The sequence below is a fragment of the Podarcis filfolensis genome, assembly GCF_964270895.1.
Source record: "Podarcis filfolensis genome assembly, chromosome: 10".
NCBI lineage: Eukaryota > Metazoa > Chordata > Lepidosauria > Squamata > Lacertidae > Podarcis > Podarcis filfolensis.
Window position 1 is genome coordinate 6,325,743 of NC_139612.1, and position 21,266 is coordinate 6,347,008.

At 42.8% G+C, this 21,266-nt stretch overlaps 2 protein-coding genes across 6 annotated transcripts in view; both read right to left on the bottom strand.

The window, feature by feature from the left end:
- SLC26A5 (solute carrier family 26 member 5) overlaps positions 1 to 2,115 on the bottom strand; it is a 33,084-nt gene extending 30,969 nt beyond the window's left edge. The window contains exon 1 of one of the 2 annotated variants that reach the window (XM_083575145.1): positions 1,901 to 2,115. The gene's annotated coding sequence lies outside the window, so the exon portion shown is untranslated. Of the gene's footprint in view, positions 1 to 1,715 lie in introns of both variants that reach the window. The other variant, XM_083575144.1, reaches the window with a different exon arrangement.
- Positions 2,116 to 6,033: 3,918 nt separating this feature from the next.
- The window catches only part of RELN (reelin), a 291,904-nt gene continuing 276,671 nt past the window's right edge, over positions 6,034 to 21,266 (bottom strand). For all 4 annotated transcript variants that reach the window (XM_083574837.1, XM_083574836.1, XM_083574839.1 and 1 more), the window contains 5 exons: positions 21,091 to 21,248; positions 18,149 to 18,368; positions 17,392 to 17,589; positions 15,532 to 15,630; positions 6,034 to 7,170 (listed from right to left, as the gene is read on the bottom strand). In XM_083574837.1, the coding sequence (XP_083430963.1) occupies positions 7,074 to 7,170; positions 15,532 to 15,630; positions 17,392 to 17,589; positions 18,149 to 18,368; positions 21,091 to 21,248 (772 nt within the window). In that variant the 3' untranslated portion in view covers positions 6,034 to 7,073. The remainder of the gene's footprint in view (positions 7,171 to 15,531; positions 15,631 to 17,391; positions 17,590 to 18,148; positions 18,369 to 21,090; positions 21,249 to 21,266) is intronic.

The window sequence follows — 21,266 nt, forward strand, 5'->3', positions numbered from 1 at the left end:
CAAAACATGCACCTAGCAGGCCTAATATTCTTTCACAGTTAAAATATACTTGCCTTTATGTACAGAAGCTTGGACAGAAAGCACCATAAAAATGCAGAACATATAAAAATCGGGCAGATTTCCTTATTCACAATACAGACTGCTTTGTTCCTTATACTTTGATTGTACTACCACAACTTAAGGGCCGTCTTATTCTCAAGGATTTATGAACACGCCATTAAAGTTTGAAACAAACAGCCTTAAACAAAGGAAAAAATAGAAGGCTATGTTGCTGGGGAATGAAAAAGTGGAAAGGCAACTAGAAGGGGGGGAAATCAGATTATGCTGGAAATGACTGTGGGATTTGGGAAAAACAAAGAAGTTTTCAAAAGCTAGTGATTAAGTGATTTTCAGCTCACTTTGGAATTCTTGTCAGTGGTTCTCCCTAGAATCTAGAGCCAGGATCTTTAGCTGTGGGCTAAAGATTCAGGTATGGGGTTTCCCCCATCAGTGCTTCCGATTACAGGCTCTTTGCTCTTCCTCAAATACGTCAACGGAGTTGAATACTTTAGTCAGCCAGTCTCGCTTGTATATTGATACAAGTTGTAAACCTTATCCTACTGATAAAAGTGTGATAAAAGCAATGCAAGCAACAGAAAGATTAAAAGAGGAAGTGCAGGATGCAGTTAAGAGAATGAAACAGAGGGAGGGGAGGAGAAAGAACTGCAGAAGGAGAAGTTATCAGGGAAGGATGGCAAATGATGGGCTAAGGCTTGAAGAGGCAAAGCGGCACTTAGAAAGGAGCGTCTTGCAACTTCTGGGCAAGAGGTGCGATTAGACCCAGGTCACGGGCGAAATCTGCTAAGGTGGGCAGGCGCTCTTTTTTACAAGCAAGGTTGGCAGCCCCAGTCAACAGGGGTGGCCCCTGGACTCATCCCTTAGAACCTCTTTTCTTAAAATCAGGGTTCCTCCCTGAACTTTGCGAAACAAACCTTCGGGGCCATTTCCACACCCCAAACCAGCCTCACCCATTAGAAGGGCAAAGGCTTCCTGCGGGCACGACTTTCTAAACAAGCCTGACTCGGATACACCGCCAGGCAGGGACTAAACAGATTTCTCAATCAATTTCCTTTATTCGACCGATAGTCAGAAATAAAACATTACACAATAATTATAAACTATAACATCATAGGGGTACATAAATAAGGTAGGGCCACAGTACTAGACCTCTCACAGATAACCCACAGACTAAACAGATTGAAACGAACTAACAACAAGTAGCAGCAACAATAATCAGGCGGCTTCCTTCCTTTCTCTCCGAATGAGGTTCGCCCCCACACACCCCAATTTCATTTTTTTTAAATAAAAAAACTGGCCCTGCTCCTGCTCCTTAAAAGCAGCAGCCTGACCGGCGGATATACCAAGCCGCTCCCCTCACCGTTTTTAACCTCTCTGCCGGGACAAGTTTTGCCGGTCCTTAAAAGGGGATCGCGCACACTTGAAAAGCCCCGCCATCAACCCGGTCCAAAATCTCTTCTCTCTGAGGAGGCGGCGGCGGTCCCGAAAGCTGTTTCTCACTTATTTTACTTACTTATTCGGTCCCAACCCGCCGAGTCTCGACCACCCGTCGCCTCCTTGCCTTAATTTTTTTTTTAAAATCCCTCTTTCTCTCACAAACGTACAATAAGTAAATAAATTAAGATTTAAAAAGGCGCCTCGCGCTCCTCGCGCCTCACCTTCTCCGCCTCCTCGCGGCCTCCCGAGGTCGCTTCGCCGCCCAAGCCCAGTAGCAACAGGAACGGCGGCCAAGGCGGCGGCCTGTTAAACGGTAACCTGAGGTAACTCTCCGCCCTCAGCCGGAGCTCTCCTCCTCCTCCTCCTCCCGGCAGCCCAAAATTAGGCATTACCAAAACACACACACATCTCAAGGGCGGGCCTTTAGGGTTTCTTCACCCCCCCACCCCCGTGGCAGGGGCTGCTGGGACCGGTAGTTCCCGCGTCCGTTCCGGCACGAGCGAAGGAGCGGAGCGGCAACTACAAGTCCCAGCATGCCTCTCGAGGCGACCTCGGTGGCGCTGGGCCTGAGGTAAAAGCCGGGCCTCTCTCTCTCTTTCTCCGACTCCCGCCCGGAATGGCTCGCGAAGCTTCTTCTCGGCCGAGGGGCTCCTCTTCCCGGTCCGGGGCTCTTGACGTTGTTCGCGGATGAATCCCGCGAAAAGAGAGGCTGAAAATGATCCCCCCTGGTTTTGAAAGCCGACCGAGGGGAGAGCCGCGTTTTGTCGAGGGGTCGCGTGTGACCAGCTGGTTGTCCAGGAGTTTCCCTCTCTGCAGAAAAACCTGCGCCCCGTTTTCAAATGGGGGTGAGGCTGGGGATCGTGGCAAACAATTCTTGTCGCTTTCAAACTATTCCTGGTATTATTATGTTGGGTTGAAATAATGACAGACAGGTAGCGAGTGTCATCTGGGAGGCATCTCCTGAGCAAGTCTCAAGGAGCCTCTTTTATTGAATATTACAGCATTGTCACATATGTGCTTATTGCTGATTGGTTAACACAAATACAAAGGTTGCATTAATCACCAATAGATTAAAGACTGGGAAAGGGAGCACAGGACTAGACAGGCATGAAGACCTCCTAATTAAACTTTTACTAGTGATTGATATAGCATTCATCTGTAGATGTGGTCAACTATGCATTAAGAACAAGTCAGGTACGAACTCAATGTGAACTGAACATTCTAAGGTGGTGAGGGAATGTCTTAGTATTGGGACGGTTTGTGCAGCATTATGTGCAGGAGCGAAGCGTGAGAGCAAGACTTCCCATCAGGCCACAGTCGTGTATTAGGATCATAGCATCCAGCATCCCATCATTATTATATTTTTTTTTGGGGGGGAGCCACGATAAACTGGTATAAAACTAGTTACAGGTAGGTAGCCGTGTTGGTCTGCCGAAACAAAATAAAGAAAAATTCCTTCCAGTAGCACCTTAGAGACCAACTTAGTTTGTTATTGGTATGAGCTTTCGAAGCTCATACCAATAACAAACTTAGTTGGTCTCTAAGGTGCTACTGGAAGGAGTTTTTTATATTGTTTGGTATAAAACTGATATCTTTTCATAGCGCAGGTAGAACCTTCCCATGAAGATACCCCCGTATTTAATATAGATGAGTTAGCTAATTCAGGACTGTTAGACCTGAAATAGTATCTCACCCTGAGCTGCTCCTTCCCTGTAAATATCATTTCGGGGCATATCTCCCAGAACTGTCCAGGATTGCGGTGCAATTATGGCCTAGCTCCACAAACCATCCCACCTGGTAATTATTAATATGTAATAAGTGGCACCTTAACCATTGAATCCTAGGCATGTCTATTCTAAAGTATGTCTTGTTGAGTTTCATGAGATGTATTAAAGGCAAATATGTATAGGATTGCAGTCTCCCTATTCTTTTCCCCACCCTTTCCGTTTGTATCATGTATGTTAGATTGCAGATCTGCAGCCAAGGCCTGTGTTTTTTTAAAAAATAGTACCTAGAAATGTTAGGCACTTTCTAAATAATAAAAGCAGCAGTAGTATCTATTGGTTCAAGGCGCAAGGTACTATTGAAGTGGATGGAAAGAAACAAGCTTGAATTAATATTCTTCAGTTTAACTGGGTTGAATATCAGGTTATAAATTGTGTTGTTTTTTTTAAAAAAAAACTCTGTTTGCAGCCAACTTGCCCATTGAAATCAACAAACTTGGCTAACAGAAGCTCGCTGATTTAATTGGGTCTGCTTTTGAGTATAACTTGGTGGGATACAAACTCAACCCTTGCTCATGTCAGGATTAGAATTGTTTCAGGCTTTGAAAGTGGATTACTAACATTTGGAGTGAATTGATAAAACACTACATAAAAGATACTAAGAGGGGATCCTTTATCAGCTGTCAGATAACAAGTACCGGTAATTTTGGATGAGTCTGCCCCATAGTTTTATAGCTGTGAAAAGGGTGTGGGGTAATATACACATGCATTAAAAATATAAACAACATACAGAATTTGTTTTTACTTCAGAGTTTAAATGTGAGAATAATGATGGAATGGTTAATGGGACTTATTGTATAAATGCATTAAAATTCCTTTTATTTATGTTTAATTTCATTAATACAAAAAACTTACACCTTTTAAGCTCTACAATCAAATGTGAATGTGTGCCTTGAGGGAAATTTCAAAAAAGCTATGTTTGCAGGGTTACTTCATTGTTTGTGCTGTCCTGGCGTGAGTTGGCCTAGGCACGTCTTTCAGGATTTAGCTTTATCACTGAGCTTTTCTTTTAAGCAGCGTCTTGTGAGTCTTGTGCCTCTGACTTTCATCCACTTAGGCTGGCTCTTTTGTTAGGAATCTCAAAAATCCTCCCAGTTCTTAGAAAATGGGAAGAGCTATTAACATTTCAGAATTGCATTTGACTGCATGGCTGCAAGTGTACTCTGTTTGAACAATACATGACATACTCTACCTGAATAATTAAATAAATAGAAAAATGATTGTAGTTTGGCAAAATTGTACACATTTTTCCTTTTTAAAAAATAGTTGTGGTATTGGAATTTCTTCCTTATAGCATTTTAACACAGGAAACCCGTAAGAGACCAGAGTGAACAATAAACTCAGCCAACTCCCTACTTTCCTGGGCCAAGTTATAATACCAGCAGATAAGATTATCATGTTTTATAGTGCTCCTGTTTTTACAGTCCCACAACTATGGCACTGTATAATAATGTACTTCAGGACCCAGTAGTATCTCCTGATATTGCTGTTTATTGATCCTGGAGAAGGGAGAAGAAATGCCACCAGCGTGTTAAGCAGATGGTTGTACCATGTATGAATACACACACGAGAATGGAAAATCAACAAAGTGTTTTGTGGTATCTGTAGACTTAACAAATTTATTATGGAATAGACCAGCATTGCTTCCAACTGGAAATAAATCATAAGTGGTACTACAGACAGCTGCTGCTGTATCTGTACCACCTGGGGGCTTGCCTTGCAAAGGGGTATATTCTGTGGCCCATTCTTTCAGGTTCTATGTATTAACCAGCTCTGACATCTGTTGAGAGTAGTATATGCAGCCAGCCCAGGGAAGGGCAGGTGGCTATACCATGCAGGCAAGACAGAGTATGCTGATGTGACTGCAGCTCACCTGACACATGGAGAAGGAAGGGTTTTGCCTGGCTTGCATGAGGAGCTTGTCTCATACGTGTACCTGAGGTAATCTGGCAGACTATGAAGCTAGAAAAGGGCATAAGGGTCTTTCGGAAAACAAGCTATACAGTGGTACCTCAGGTTAAGTACTTAATTCGTTCCGGAGGTCCATTCTTAACCTGAAACTTTTTAACCTGAAGCATCACTTTAGCTAATGGGGCCTCCTGCTGCTGCCGCGCCGCTGGAGCAGGATTTCTGTTCTCATCCCGAAGCAAAGTTCTTAACCCAAGGTAATATTTCTGGGTTAGCGGAGTCTGTAACCTGAAGCGTATGTAACCCGAGGTACCACTGTAATGGTGATACAGTATAAGAAAATATGTGTTAGTGTTGTTTAAGACGGTTGAAAAATCTAGCCACAATTTGTATGTCTAACTTCAGAGAAGGATTTGTTCATTTTGTGCACACCTTGGAATCGACTTGTACTTAAAGCCCTCAATTTTCTCCTCTACTAAGGGACTGTTCAGATATGAACCCCCCCAATCTACCTGTTGTGAGATTAGAAGTAAGATTCCAGACTTATGTGCATAACTACATGAAGAATGTTAATGTCATAAGTGAGATAGCTCTCAGGTGAATATCCACTCCCAATCGCACAGCACTTGCACACAATATTTTGTGAAACAAACCACCAGGTCTCTTCCCAATGCACTTTTACATTAGGTACCTAGGTGCAAAATCACTTTTTTCCAGAAGTAGGCCGAATCATTACCTCTTATTTTGTGGGTATGAAAATTGTAGGTCATAAATGTGTGTGGTGTATATACCTTTGAATCACTCCCTCTTCCCAGTGAATAAGCTGTGAAAAAAAGTAGCACATAAATAATTTGTTGACATTATCTTTATTGAAGCATAGAATTTTAGCTCAGTTCACTGTAGAGTGAAACATGTTTAATTCATGATAATAAGACAGTTTAGGGTTGTAGGGTCATTATTATGTTGCTGGTGTAGATACAACATCATAAGATACAAACATGACCCGCAATAAAAACAAACCACAAATAAACACGAAGAAACGTTCACTTTTTACAAATCACTCCATTACTACAGAGACCAAATGGCAGTTACTGTAAGTAAATCATCCACAGAGAATTGCTTTACTTTTGGACACGGAAACAGGAGCTTCTGTTTGGAGAGGGTTGGGTGGGAAAAAGTTTATCCACATCTGCTTAGTAGAAAAGGTTTAAATGTCAAGTTTGTTTTTTTTTGCCCACAAAACAATAACTGACATATCAAAGAGTAAGAATGAAGGACAATGATGTCTTGTACAACAATGTCTGTTATTAACTTTTTGATTAGGCATTTGTTTGCTTTACTCATAGCATCAGACAGTTATGTAGCCCCCAAATCAGCAGCAAATTATTATAACAAGTCAATACAGTGCCAACGTATCAAGTTGAATACAAAGAGAACAATGATAACTTAATCATATAAAATATGATACAGAGCTGAAATACAGTGCATTTAAATACCTATGTGACAAAGTATGTTAAATATTGTACTTAATATTGTCGTTTCTGACATAAAATATGAAAAGTCTTTTGTGCTTAAATGTATGCTTGTTTTGTTTTTTGTTAAAAACAGAACCAGTTGCTTACTTCCAATACTGCCACTGTAACTGGTATTACAACAGATCACAATTTTTCACAGACACATCAACATTAAAAACATTTACCTATGAGAAAATAAGTCACTTCTCATTAGATCACAGTGCGAAAAAAGTGGTGTAATGCTCTGTCTCGATGGAGGCTTTCAAAATATTCATCAATAAAAAAGTCCTGACAAACCAGACGGCAGTGCTAGATTGAAAAGAATGGAAAGCGGCACATCACAGGTTGGGAAAGAAAGGAAATGTCTTGTCCTTCACGGGAATCGCCTAAGTGACCTTCGTCTTCTGTTGTAGAAATGCCTGAGCCCATGTTGCCGTGAAAAATTCATCATGTAATTTTGTTTGCGAGTGCTGTTCAATGGAAAGAGGGTGGAAGAGAAGAGCTTAAGGTCCTTTTGTATATATGTTGGAAAGACCTTCCCAAGCTGCAGGTTGCATTTTTCTACACATCTTGCTTTAAATGATAATTAACATTATACAAAATTATGTAAAAAACCCAAAACCAATCCAAATTAGAAGCATTTTGGACAGCTGCTGCTACTCATGGCATGGAGTGATCTGGAGCCAGCTAGGCTGCCTTAAGTTCTGTTAGTTTCCAGTTTACTATGTGCTCAAGTCCTGTTGATTTCACTGAGACTTTGGCTGCAATCCTGTACACACTTACCTGGGAATTAATCTCATAGAGTATATAGGATTGTATTAGGCATGCAAAATTTGGATTGTACCCACAGTGTGTAAAGCAGACAAGGGACCCTTACTGTGCTTTCATTACAATTCAGTTTAGGAAGACAGCTTTACATTAATTGAACATTGTCACACAATGTTTCATTAATATTCTAATGCTGTCTTCTTTATTAGTGGTAGGTACATGTGGATAAGTACCCTTGGAGGATAAGCCAAGTTCCTAAAGTGAGCTCTAGATACTAGAAATGCATAGCAGCCTGACTGCTGGAAAATTAAATGTATCATGGATAAAGAACATCATTAAGCAGAGAATTATTTTGCTTTCATTGTGCTAAACTCATAATTGTTCAACTCCTGAGAAACATGGTCAGGCTCATTAATTTTGGTTTTGCAGCCTTTTGAGTAATTGGCTTTTGCAGTTACTCTTATTTAAATGAAATCTACTTAGTAGATCTTAGAAACCATAAGATCAGAGCTGGTAGTGTCCACAAAGACTGAAATACTTCCACACCATCCCCCCCTACCCCGTTTAATTCTGTTGCATAGCACCACCCCTATGAAGCAGATACAAATCGCTAACAGGCATTACTGACCTATATGTAAAAGTGAGTGCCCTGGTCTGGTCATGTACCCTTTTGCCTTCTAGATGGTACAAAAACACTGCCACATTACTGTCTCCCAAATGAACAAATGACTGATAGTCTATTCTGAAAATGGAAGGGTAAAGTCTATGATATGACAGATGCTGTGAGCAAAACCTGCCCTTGATGCAGGTATCACCAGAGATGGATAGTTAGATTTCACCCCTGTCTCCCATTGTGTCCCTGTTGTTTCATGCCATAGAAGGGAGTGTTGCCATCAGTTCAACATTCCCCTGCCCTAGTTACAGAGAAGCTCACCATCCATTGCCAGGGATCCCACTGAGTACATTCAGAGAGAGACTGCATGTCCCCAAGTGGGAGGGTGGGGGCCTGTGATCCACAGGCTTTCCTTTCTACATACCAATTTTGGACTGATTGTGGATTTTGGTGGTGTTTGTAAGTAAAAATTAACACACTAGTGTCAGCCACCCACATATGAGTTAACGGCCCTGAACTGTTCCATGACTGCTGTGGCACTTTATTCAGTTACCACAATCACAGGAATTGCTGCTGGCCATGTCAAGGATGGGTGGGCTCCATTTGTCCTGATGATGAATGTGATTGTTTATGTAGACCAGTGTTTCCCAACCTTTGGTCTCCAGCTGTTTTCAGACTACGATTCCCATCATCCCTGACCATTGATCTTGCTAGCTAGGCATCATGGGAGTTGTAGTCCAAAAACAGCTGGAGATCCAAGGTTGGGAAACACTGATGTAGACAAACAGGTAAAAGTCTGAATCAGGCATTCTTCCGACAAGACGCTTCTCAAAAGTTAACATTCCTCATATGTGAGAAATAAATTCAAATACCAATATCTTAAAGCAAGATAAAAGAACTTAATGAATTGCTGTATTGCCACAGCAGAACACAGAATGTAACAACCCGTGCCAAAACCAAAATTAAAACCCAAACCAAAATTCTTCTTGCCTAACCTACCACAACTTCCTGCTGTTGTTTTAAAATGGCTTTGATCTAGTTCTCTTTGAGATGGTAAACTAAAAGTCCATACCACTTCAGATGAGAAATGGGTTCACATGACTGCACAATTCCAAACAAAACATTCCCTTCTCACTGAAAACTCTTTGTAAGGGAGAAAGCTTCTCCCCTGGTCTCCTTAACGTACTAGCTTTCTGTGTAGAGAGATCCTTCCCTCATCCCATACTCTCCAACATTTCTCCGATGAAAATAGGGGCATCCCATTCCATAATGATAATTTTCCTATTTATACTCCACACATCTTACTGGGTTGCCCCAAACACTCTGGGCAGCTTCCAACATATAAAAATAATAATAAAACATTAAACAAACTTCGCTATACAGGATTGCCTTCAGATGGCTCAGGGGTTGGATAAGGCCATACCCTCCAACATTTCTCCAATGAAAAATTGAGACATCCTAAGGAAAAGTGGGACATTCCGGGATCAAATCAGAAACCGGGACGGCTTCTCCTAAATCAGGGATGTCCCTGGAAAACAGGGACACTTGAGAAGCATCATTCATGTGATCCCCACTGCACTGCTAACTTTGCTCCCTGGATGTATGCAGTGAGGATGTTTGGAAGAAGCTGCTCATGTTTAGGCTTAGGACAAGAGGGCATGACCTCACTTTCCAGCCACCCCCTGGGTAATAGAAGAAGGGGGCTTTGGTCCCTTGGAAGTATGTGCTCTGTCACAAACTATACTTCCTATGCAGTGAGCAGCCAGCATCAAATTATTTAATCTCATGTGACTGATTATTTATTGCTCTTAAAAAATAAAAATGAATTATAGCAGCCCCGTATGTGCTTCTGTGCTTATATTTGTAGATTTGAAACTGTATGGAACGAGTTTCTATGCTGTATTTTGAAACTCTGTGAAGACAAATAGAGGCATTTGACAAGACTCTTGGGTGCATATTTTGATGTACTACAGCTGTTAAGGGCATCAAACAACACAGGACAACAGGATTATGCCTTTTACGGGCAGAGAAGTTCACGTTTCCATGTTTGCTAGTGTAAATGAATCTGATCACTGTCACCTTCGAGCCACAGTAATCAGACTTAGCTAAGTGAGCAAAAGAATATTTGTAAAAGTATAATGACTGCACGGATATTGTGGTAATAAGTTTACTTACCTTACTCTAGTGTAAAACCAATGACAGCAAATAATGAAATACAACACAAATTAGAAAATGTATTTCAATGCATGCAGCACTGTGATTAGTCATAAAAGACTGATGAGGTTTAGAGGCAATATAGGATTTTTCATCTCTTTTGAAAATAAAAATTGAACAAATTACTTTCTGATTTAAAAAAAATGCTTATTTCATCATTCAAATAATTTTACAAGTATAAATTGTTATAGAAATACAACCACATAGCTGAATGTTCACATAAATAATGAGAAAATTAATATAATGCTGCAATATTTCAACAGTTTCTTTTCTGTGCTGGAGTAGGTATAAACTTTCCTATACGTATATTAATGGCTCTGTGCTTAGGAGATGAAGCAAAGAAAGATGGCTAGTGAAATGAATGCAATTTCATACTGCTAGAAGCTAGATTTCATATCTTAATCTTTTAAGAAAAAGCATGGTGATTCTTTGCAATAAAATTTTCCAAAATCATTTGTGCCAAAACTGTGAAATTATCTTAATAATGAAAAGCGTGATATTTATGGAAAGATTAACAACATGCCCATAAGCCCAAAGTCATAACATGATTATTCCAATTTTAATAAAGATAAAGATAATATTTGTAAAAGGAATTATGGGGCTACTTCCAAATTCATGTGCCATTAACATTTTGATGAGAGTCATTGAACAAGGATGGGCGACCAAGTGTCCCATCCTCCAGCTATTAGTAACATTTGACATCTTTGTTTCTTAAGTCATTAATAAGGGCTTGCCCTCTTCACAAAGAAACGATTATTCAAGATGGACATGCAAAAATATATATATAATTGTGTGGTTTCCACAGTATAGCAAAGCAGGCAGTGAGCTTTGGTTAAGGGAGAAGTGACATGCACAGAACAGAGAATACAAAGTTGGTTCCAAGTTTTACTCTTGGAGATAAAATACAGGAGTGCAGAGAGCAAAAATTATTTCCTAGAAAGTATTTATCCTAAAAAGACCCCCTCCCCAGGTCCAAGTGAGTGATTTGCCTAAAAATGTCCCCCCCCCCCCCGCCACCATATATGCAGTCAAGAATGCAATGAATTCTAGGCCTTATAATTTAAGAGACAGAGAGCCAAACTAGATGTGATAATTGTTCACACCGTTGGTCCTTGATGCCAATGGAATCTTTTCTCCCATCACAAACAGCTGATATGGTGTGACTAGTTCTGATCAGGAGCATAATGGGAGCAAAGTTTTCAGATGAAGGATGGTAAATAAACTTTTAAGAATAATAAGTCGTGGTAGTAGTAGTAGTAGTAGTAGCTCCTCTCCCTCTTCCTCACCATGCTCCCAGTCAGGCTCCACACCACAATGGCTATTTGTGAACCCAAAAACAACTACACAAGGCCGAACTGTGCGACAAACATTGGGCTGTCTTTTGACTTCACCCCTGAAGACTTCTCCCATTGTCTCCTGAGACAGACAGATGCCAACAACAATAAGTTTACTGTGTCCATTCATTTAAGTGGGGCTACTCTGAGTATGACTAACATCAGGTTTAACCCTCATATCTAGTTTGTGACATGGTCTCTTAAAAGATAAAAGTCTCAGAGTTCTTTAGTCCCTGCTGGCATTTTCCTACTGGCATATATAGGAGGAGCCAACATGGAATGGCCACTGGATGGCAGCAGCAGGGATTAATTAATGTCATAATAATAAGGAACTGCGGGTGCCACTGTAGACCCCCCCCATCTTCCTTTTTGTGGTAGGTGGATCATGTGGCTGGGGTATATTTCTGTAGCTGGGGTGGTCAATGTGCTGGACTATAACACCCACCTGCCCCAGAAAGCATGGCCAATGCTCAAGATGAGAGTTGTAGTCCAGCAATGTTTGGTTAACCTGGTCCTATGAAATGGACATGTGTCTGCATCTTGTTCAGGTTCCGGATGCAGAAGGGAGCTGCATAACCTAAGGCAGAGCTTTCCAAACTGTGTGTCGCGACACGTTAGTGTGTTGGCTGCAGTGTGTTGCACACACACTCCCCGTGCTCCTCCTGGGGGTGGAAAGGGGTTAGTTTAACACCTGGTTTGCCAGTAGAACTGAATTAGTGTGTAGCAAAATGATGCATGTCTAAAAAGTGTGCCACCAACATGAAAAATTTGGAAAGCTTCAACCTAAGGGTTGTTTCTGCACCCTGCTTGTGTAAAACCTATCTGATGGAGCCATACATTGGAGACAAGCCCTTAGAATAAGACTGCAGGAAGGCTATAGATGCAGGGCCAAGGAGGACTACCTTTAAGGGTTGTGTAGAAGAGGGAATTTTTGCACATGACAGCCTATCAGAAATAAGAATAGCTGCAGCACTTGGAATTTTCTCTTCTGTACCGCTTTTATAAGTATACAGGAACTCTCTTTCGCATCTAGTGGCCCTACCTATAGATCAGCTAGCTGATGCTGTATATCCAAGTTAACCATAGCACGTTCATTTCCTTAACTCTCTTTAATACATGTTCAGATGCTTCTTCTTCTATTAATTCCCATGGATGACTGCCCTGAAATCTAGCTGGCTCCTTAGGAAGTGCCTTTCCTCATATATAGATAGAATTAAGATTTACAACGAGAACGTTACAGTGCTACGCCATTATTTCATGTAAGATTGTCCACTATTAGAAAAGGGTCATCTTAGCGCTGTTTCCAACGAGAGTTTATTAAGACTTTCCAGTGGTAGGTAAAAACCAACATTCTGTTAAGCTCATTGTGGAAATTGAGATGACTGACCTGTTTTGGTTTTTTTTTTTTGCCACTGTTGCTTTAATGTGCAAAATTATCAGAAATTATTATGTTTTTAATGCTGCTTTTTACTTATTCTTTAAAAGCCACTTTGTGAGCCTCTAAGGAATAAAGTGGCACATATATAGAAAAATCTGAAGTATTTCATGGTAAGAAATATCCTTTCCAACTTTAATATGAAAGCTCTATCCTCCCTGCCTCCCCCCCATTAATTTTTAAAGATGAAAATCTTGAAAAGTTAGGATTTACCCAAGCTACCTTTATTCTACCCCCAAATGCAGTATTTTTAAAATGTATTTGTGTATTATGTATGCATAATCCGCATCAAATGTACTTGGTGAGTTAAGAATAAAACTCTGTTTCCTTTTTCTATTTCAAACTTAGATTTTGATTTTATGGAGGCAAAGTCAGCAAGGTGTGTTTGAAATAACAAAGACAAAAAGCAAAAGGCAGCCAAGCGTGAATCAATACTTGGGGTGGGCATGAGTGACATGCAAGCAGGTGCCTTGCAGTGAAGTCTAGAGCAGGACTATCTAGATGCCGTAATCCGAGTTGCTATTGTCATATTTACTACTTTAAATTAGGGCTGTCCATAAAGTTGAGGTTTTGAAAGACAGTTTACAGTTTTGCTTTAACAGAGTCAGCCACGGCTGAAAATACAACTAGCAGTTTGAAGCTATTCAATGGCAATAGGATATTTCTTCAAACTAATTCAACATCATTTTAAAAATCATCAACACAATGGCTTGGATCCAGATTTGAAACGAGTGCTCATTTGCTTCCCCAAAGCTTCCCCAGTGGTTCTGAGAGTCAAGTAGCCCTTCAGAATGAGATGGGATGGGGTGTAAGGGGTAGTAAATGGACAAAAGTCCAACAGAGGCATCTTGCACAAATGGGAACTCATGCAAGGCACCTCCACCCAATTTTCTCCAATTCCTTCCTTCCACTGTAATCCTCTGTGCTGCGTTCTGGAGTGTCCCCTGATGTCCAGGAGCAGCTTTGGGTTGGGAGGAACTGCAGTAGGAGGAGCATGGGGCAAGTTTAGATCCAAGCCAGTGGCTCTGAACTTTTTAAAGTTAGTTGTGCCCACATCCTGTTACTCTCAATGGGACATAACTTGGGGACTTTAGTCACAACTAACTTTAGCTGGATTGGGACCAGCACCTGACCCAGTCATACTATTAGCACTTTTCACAGATAAAGCATATGGCAAAAAGTGATAATGACTGAGTCAAATAGTGTACCAATTAATACAATTAATACTTCCACAGCCCTAATTTAAATGTGAATCAAGAAACCAATAGTTTAACAGCTGAGCAAAAATGTTTGAAGATATAATCCAAGCTCCATCACTCTCCATTACACTTTGAAAGCTTTCAATAAAATAACATTTGAACCTATCTACTGGGAAGGCACACCTCTCTCAGCCAACCACTGGAGCGATGAATCCCAGCCCGTCATGACACTAGAATGTCAGGAACTAAATTGTTAGAGAAAAAGTTGGTCATCTTTCTGTGATGCAATAAGCATAAACTGGTTATTCTGATTGTGAGACCATTTTAGCCAGGGGAAGAATCAACAGGACAAAAACATTTTACTTGGTAAGATTGTGGCAGGGAAATGAATGTAGTGCTGTCTGCCCTTAGAAACTTGCTATAATGAACCCTGTTTCTGAACGCCACCTGCTTACTGGGGAAAAAGGTGGGGGGTGAATAAGGCATTAGTTGCTAAGGCTGAAGCCCAAGTCAATTGCAATATGGCCCAATTCTCCCGCAATGATAGGCCAACCATGGCTTGAATGATCAAAGTTGTGGGTTCCCAGAGAATTGTTGCTGTGGTGCTCCTCCTCAAATCTTGCTGCTGCTGTGCTACTTAGGATCTAGTCATGGTTTGACTTAGCTTCACGTATGAACCTGAGTTTGTTCTTTGTCTCTCCCAATCCACAAACAGTAAACCAGGAACAAAACCTTGGTTACAACTTGTGGCTAGTCTGAAGCAAGACTAATACAATGCTAAACCAAGCCGTGCCTTAGACCTGAGTAATTTAACAGCAGCAGGACTGCAGGAGGAGCACAGTGACTGCAATCTTCTTTTCAGGAACCCACACATTTGCTTGTTTACACCAAGTCATGGTTTGGCTTAGTGTTACAGGTGAATTGTGTTTATAACTGCAGAAGAACATCATATACTACAGTTCTGTAGTGTGCTTCAAAATGCAATTCAGCTTCACACCTTGCTTGCTGAAACACACACATCCTCTTCCATGGACAATGGGGCACAGAAATATCAGCAATTCAAAAGCAGTTTAAACCCCACATTTCCCCTTCCTGCATTTTACAACAGTGCCCAGTGCACTCCTCTACCCTGCAGCTGACCTCAAACACATACCCTCTCCTGGGACTAGGAAGAGCTCCTTACTAAACTGAAATGTGCCATGCTGTGGAAAAACCAGCACTTTCCAAGATGAGGGTGGTGGTGATACGAGACGACGTTTTATACTCACTGAACAACTTCTACGTGGTCCAGAGCCCACTGATCATGGCCTGTGCCATTGTGGCGGGGCTGCCACCAGCGAAGCAGCACTCCCTTCATTCGTGCCTCCCTAAAGGGGCAGACAGAGGAGGAGAAGTTAGAGAGGAGGCAAGCAGACGTTTAGCATGCATGGGGGGTTATCCTTGAAGAGGCACTGCTTGTGGTCCTTGGACATGACAATACAGCTCTCTCGTAGTCTTATCTGTATATCACAGTCTGTTCCAGGAGATGCAGAGCAGAAAGTCTGAAATGTGTTTGGCAATAAACAACAAACAGGAAACAAGACTCATATGCATTGTTTGAACTACCATGTGCTTCCAGGCTATTTCAAGATTTATCAAGCTTAACAGCGTTCTGAAAAAAATATTTGAGGGTGGGGTGCATTTATGATATTAGTCTAAGGATGCCAAAGGCAGATGGTCCAATCCTATTAATGGACTTTTAGCTACGTAAAGGTAAAGGGACCCCTGACCATTAGGTCCACTCGTGGCCGACTCTGGGGTTGCGGCGCTCATCTTGCTTTATTGGCCGAAGGAGCCAGCGTACAGCTTCCGGGTCATGTGGTCAGCATGACTAAGCTGCTTCTGGCGAACCAGAGCAACACACGGAAACACCGTTGACCTTCCCGCCGGAGCTGTACCTATTTATCTACTCGCCCTTTGACGTGCTTTCGAACTGCTAGGTTGGCAGGAGCAGGGACCAAGCAATGGGAGCTCAACCCGTCGTGGGGATTCGAACTGCCCACCTTCTGATTGGCAAGTCCTAGGCTCTGTGGTTTAACCCACAGCGCCACCCACGTCCCATGGACTTTTAGCTACAATGTCACAAAGCAGTGGTTTGAGGCAAAGGAGCTAAAATTAGCTGCGTCTTAGCAACTGTTATGATGTCAGGGGATTCCACATAATACAAGCCAGGATGGATGAGACTTGCAGAAGTGGCAAGTCACAAAATGTGTTTAATCCTTTCTGTACCCATCACTTTTTTCTCTGCAAACCCTTCCCTAGCATCCTTTCCCCAGTTGACTGGGAAATCCGATCTTGGAACCAGGTTGCAATTGCGGCTACTTCTTTGAAGAGGTCCCCAGACTCCTGCACACTGGAGACAAGTAACCAGCTGGGAACCTTGAATTTGCTGCTAAATGTCAAGTCTTAGGCTAAGTTTTATTTACTTGCCATAGAACTAGCAGCAGACGCTTGTCCACTAGGGCAAGTAGGGCACTGACCCACCAAGCCCGGTCAGTCCTCAGCCAGCTTGCACCTGCCTATCACCTCACAAGCAGTCTAGCAGGTAGTGTTGGCTGTCAGCTTCCTCCTCTGTCTCAGTATTGCAAGGAGGAGGATGGGGACAAAACCAGAATTAGGAAGCTCTGTCTGCCATTGACTATGTCTCCATCTTCTCTTTTGGGCTCCCTGCTTTCCACCCTACCAGTTCCAAAGGGCAGCAGGCTCCACTGAGTATAAGTGACAAAGACCACCTTGAAATTGTAACAACATCTGTGGGGGAAATTGTCAAATTATTATATCATTGGAAAAGTCACGAGTGAATACAGACCACATAAATTTTCACTTTTAAACTATATAGGCTCAGAAAATAAAAGGTTTTTCTTTCACAGTTCATTTTTTTTAAAAAAAAGATTTAGTTCTTTAATTAAAAATGCTGGTGTCTCATAAATAACTTTTAATGGTCACATCCATCCCCCTCCAGGGCAAGACGCATTTCACTTTTCAGTGTCTGCCCCACCCACCCTGGTTTTTACTTTAATGTGTGGTTGGGTTTCTTTTGCATGGATTGTCTGCGGTAAGAGAGACTGGTAGTATTACTGGGTACTTACAGTGGTACATTGTAAGACACTCTTTGGGCTTGTATAAAGTCCTTTGGTTGATGTTGTGCAATGACTTGCCATGTAATCCCATTATTTACACTGTACTGGAGCAACACTGCCTTGTCCACCGTATTAGGGTCACTTAGATTGGTGTTACAGCTGTCTGTTTGAGAAAGGCTTCCGATTTGCAAAACAAACATTATTTTGCTGGGGAGGAAAAACCATAAGAGGAGAGGTTAAAAGAATAGAATAGAAATTACTTTACTGCATGATCTAACACTTAAGAGTAAAACTACTAACAATAAAACTGACTCTTACAAGAGTTAAGATTCTTTGGGAGGGATTTCCATGTGGTGCCAAGGCAATTGTCCCAGCAGGGCAAGCATTTCAGATGGCCAGATGGAACAATCTGCCCCCTCTTCCACTACCTGCTCAGGGTAGTGAGGCAAGGAAAAGACACTTCAAGCTGGAAGGTGATATATGCGCATGTAGGTCCCCCTTTTCAGAAGTCTGACCGAATGCCTCTGTGTTGGAGGTGAGCTCATCTAGCCATAGCACCATTTGATCTAGGCCAAATGAGTGGAGGGAACAGCAGAACACAACTCATGTTGCAAAACAATCCCTGTAATTTTATTTCCTAAGGTTATTTTCATTCCACCTGTACCCCTAATATCATTGTGTTCCCCTAATGCCATTGTGTTCAACACTAACTTTCTCACGCAAATTGAAAAATATATATTTAAGATTCATGACAACACAAAATTACCTTGCTCGGGTCAAATCCAGGGGCTTAGTTACAGCTTGCCTTATCTGGCATCCGTTGAAATACAGAGAATCTCCGTGTGCAAACGGTGCCAGCTGCCCACATCCGTTCCCTATAACCCCAGCCTGGATAGTTTCCCAGTTTATTTCAGTTACTCTTGCAGATTCAAAATTATCTTTAATATAACTGGGAAGGTCGTGGCTGAAAACAGAGCAGTCATCCCCTGAAAAGGAATAAATAAAAATTACAATGCTGACAGCACTGAGATACTCTAACTGAGAATTTATGTTCATGGTTAAGCAAAGCCTGTGCTTCAGGTTAAGTCCTTGAACTTGGGGCTGAGGGAAAGCGAAAGCTCTTGATGCTCGACTTGAAATATTACCCCAGAAGAGCACCAAGCTCCTTCTCTCCCGACACTTTAAAACACTGAAAGTCACTTGTAAGTCCTCAGATACAGGCTCTTTTATTTGTAGACTGATTAAATTATAAACATTCATTGACTTTCAAATAACCTATGTTAAAAATGCCATATATTTTCTTTCCCAGTTTTAGCCCTATATAAAAAATAAATACATGGAGGTAGATCAAGCATCTTATTTCACACATATATTCAAGACTAGTTGCCATAATGCATCATACTTGTCTTGAGATTATATTTTATTTAGTGATTTCATCTTTGCCAGCTAAAAAGACATCATTCACAGACATAACTTTTTCAGAGCAGAAACACTATTGATAGGACACTGGTTATGTTTGCACATGTTGGGAATACAGATTAATGCTCTTTGGTAAATATGCTTTTTGGTAAATTCACTATCCTTAGTAAATGTTAATCCCAGACAGCCCTAGGAGTACATTGTTCCCACCAGTCTGCTGAATGTGTAGCACTACCGTATTTTTCGCTCTATAGGACGCACTTTTCCCCCTCCAAAAATGAAGGGGAAATGTGTGTGCGTCCTATGGAGCGAATGCAGGCTCCCTGGCTTCAGCGATAGCAAGGCAAAGCCTCCGAAGCCTGCGCTCCGGAGGCTTCGTGTTGCTTCGGCTGAAGCCAGGAGAGTCTGCTCTTTGAGGCTGGCGGTGGGGAAAGCAGCGCTTCCCCCATCGCCAGCCCCAGAGGATGGGGGGCAGCGGGGAGGCGCGCGACGCCTTCCCGCTACTCTCCAACCCTCCTGTGGGCTTTTGCGGGAGATGGGGGAATTCCCCCACCTCCCGCAAAAGCAGGCAAAAGCCACGCGCTCTTTAAAGGGGCTCCGTGGCTTCTGCTGGCTTTTCTAGGAGGTGGGGGAATTCCCCCACCTCCTAGAAAAGCCTGCAGGAGCCGCGCACCCTTTAAAGAGCGAGCGGCTCTTGGGGGCTTTTCCCCAAGGAGGGAGAAGGGACTGACTGGCCGAGTCAGTCCCTTCTCCCTCCTGCGGGCTTTTGCGGGAGATGGGGGAATTCCCCCACCTCCCGCAAAAGCAGGCAAAAGCTGCGCGCTCTTTAAAGGGGCTCCACGGCTTCTGCTGGCTTTTCTAGGAGGTGGGGGAATTCCCCCACCTCCTAGAAGAGCCCGCAGGAGCCGCGCACCCTTTAAAGAGCGAGCGGCTCTTGGGGGCTTTTCCCCAAGGAGGGAGAAGGGACTGACTGGCCGAGTCAGTCCCTTCTCCCTCCTGCGGGCTTTTGCGGGAGATGGGGGAATTCCCCCACCTCCCGCAGAAGCAGGCAAAAGCCGTGCGCTCTTTAAAGGGGCTCCACGGCTTCTGCTGGCTTTTCTAGGAGGTGGGGGAATTCCCCCACCTCCTAGAAAAGCCCGCAGGAGCCGCGCACCCTTTAAAGAGCGAGCGGCTCTTGGGGGCTTTTCCCCAAGGAGGGAGAAGGGACTGACTGGCTGTTTCAGTCCCTTCTCCCTCCTGGTCGAAAAGCCCGCAGGAGTCACGCGGGGCTCCTATGAGCTTTTGCGGGAGGTGGGGGAATTCCGCCACCTCCCGCAAAAGCAGGGAGAAGGTCTTGGAGTAGCGCACAGGCTGCGTGCAGCCTGTCCACTGCTCCCAGAGCTGCGGGGGGGGGATCATATTTTTCCCTTGATTTCCCCCCCTGAAAACTAAGTGCGTCCTATGGTCCGGTGCGTCCAATCGTGCGAAAAATACGGTACATTTGAGGAACCCAGAACTAATTCCTCTGAACAGTACTTGTACAACCAATAATGGGGTGGTGGAAACCCTCACATTTCTCTCTCTCATTACTGATGGTATTTGGGCAATACACTGCCCAAACCACAACGAGGGACTTATCACTGTAGTTAACCAATCATTTAAATGGCAGTTCTCACGTAGCTGTTCTGGTGCTTTGTTGGATTGTCATTGGAAGGCTGCACCCCTGCAGGACTGAATTTTTCCAATTCAAAATTGAAAACAGAAATGGCTTCCATAAATATGAACTGCAGGGCTATTTGAGTTTTAGGTACCCTGTCAGTAGCTGATGGCATGAAAGAGCAATGCCACTCACCTGACAGCAGGTAAGGGTAGGTGTCAGTATGGTGCGAACACATTGGCAGAATTACCAGATTGGTTCTGCTGACCTCCCCATCCCTCTCTTTCCTGGTAAGCAATAGCGGCTCAGGTGTCAGGAGATCAGGTGAGTGCCGCCTCCCTAGCACACCGTCTGCTACCGCAGCCTGTGATTTGTGCAAGCAAGTGCACGCTATTTTGGAGGGGCTAGGTGGATCTAGATCTGTGTGAAGTACTATTATTGATGGTACTTCCAAGGTGAAAGATGGTCTCTGTATTCACATTTCCAAATTTTTCAGGTACCAGCCACACATTGCCTAGGAGTCTCAGCAGATGTCCTCTGAAGCATGGTGGATTCCAGACCCCTTTTGCTGTGTAATATTGAGTTAGTTTCGATGGACTAGGTTTAAACAATAACAATAATAATAATAATAATAACAAAAAGGAACATGACACCTTGATATCCTTCATCACAAATGCAAATGGCTCCGGTCGTACAGTATCCATGGCCACCACAGAGTTTTGGGCAGGATTCTCCAATGTACACATGATCAATCGCCCAGCTTTGCTTTTCTGATTCTTCTCCTTTTTGTATCCACCGGAACTGAGTCGCACTGCAAATAAAATAGCCA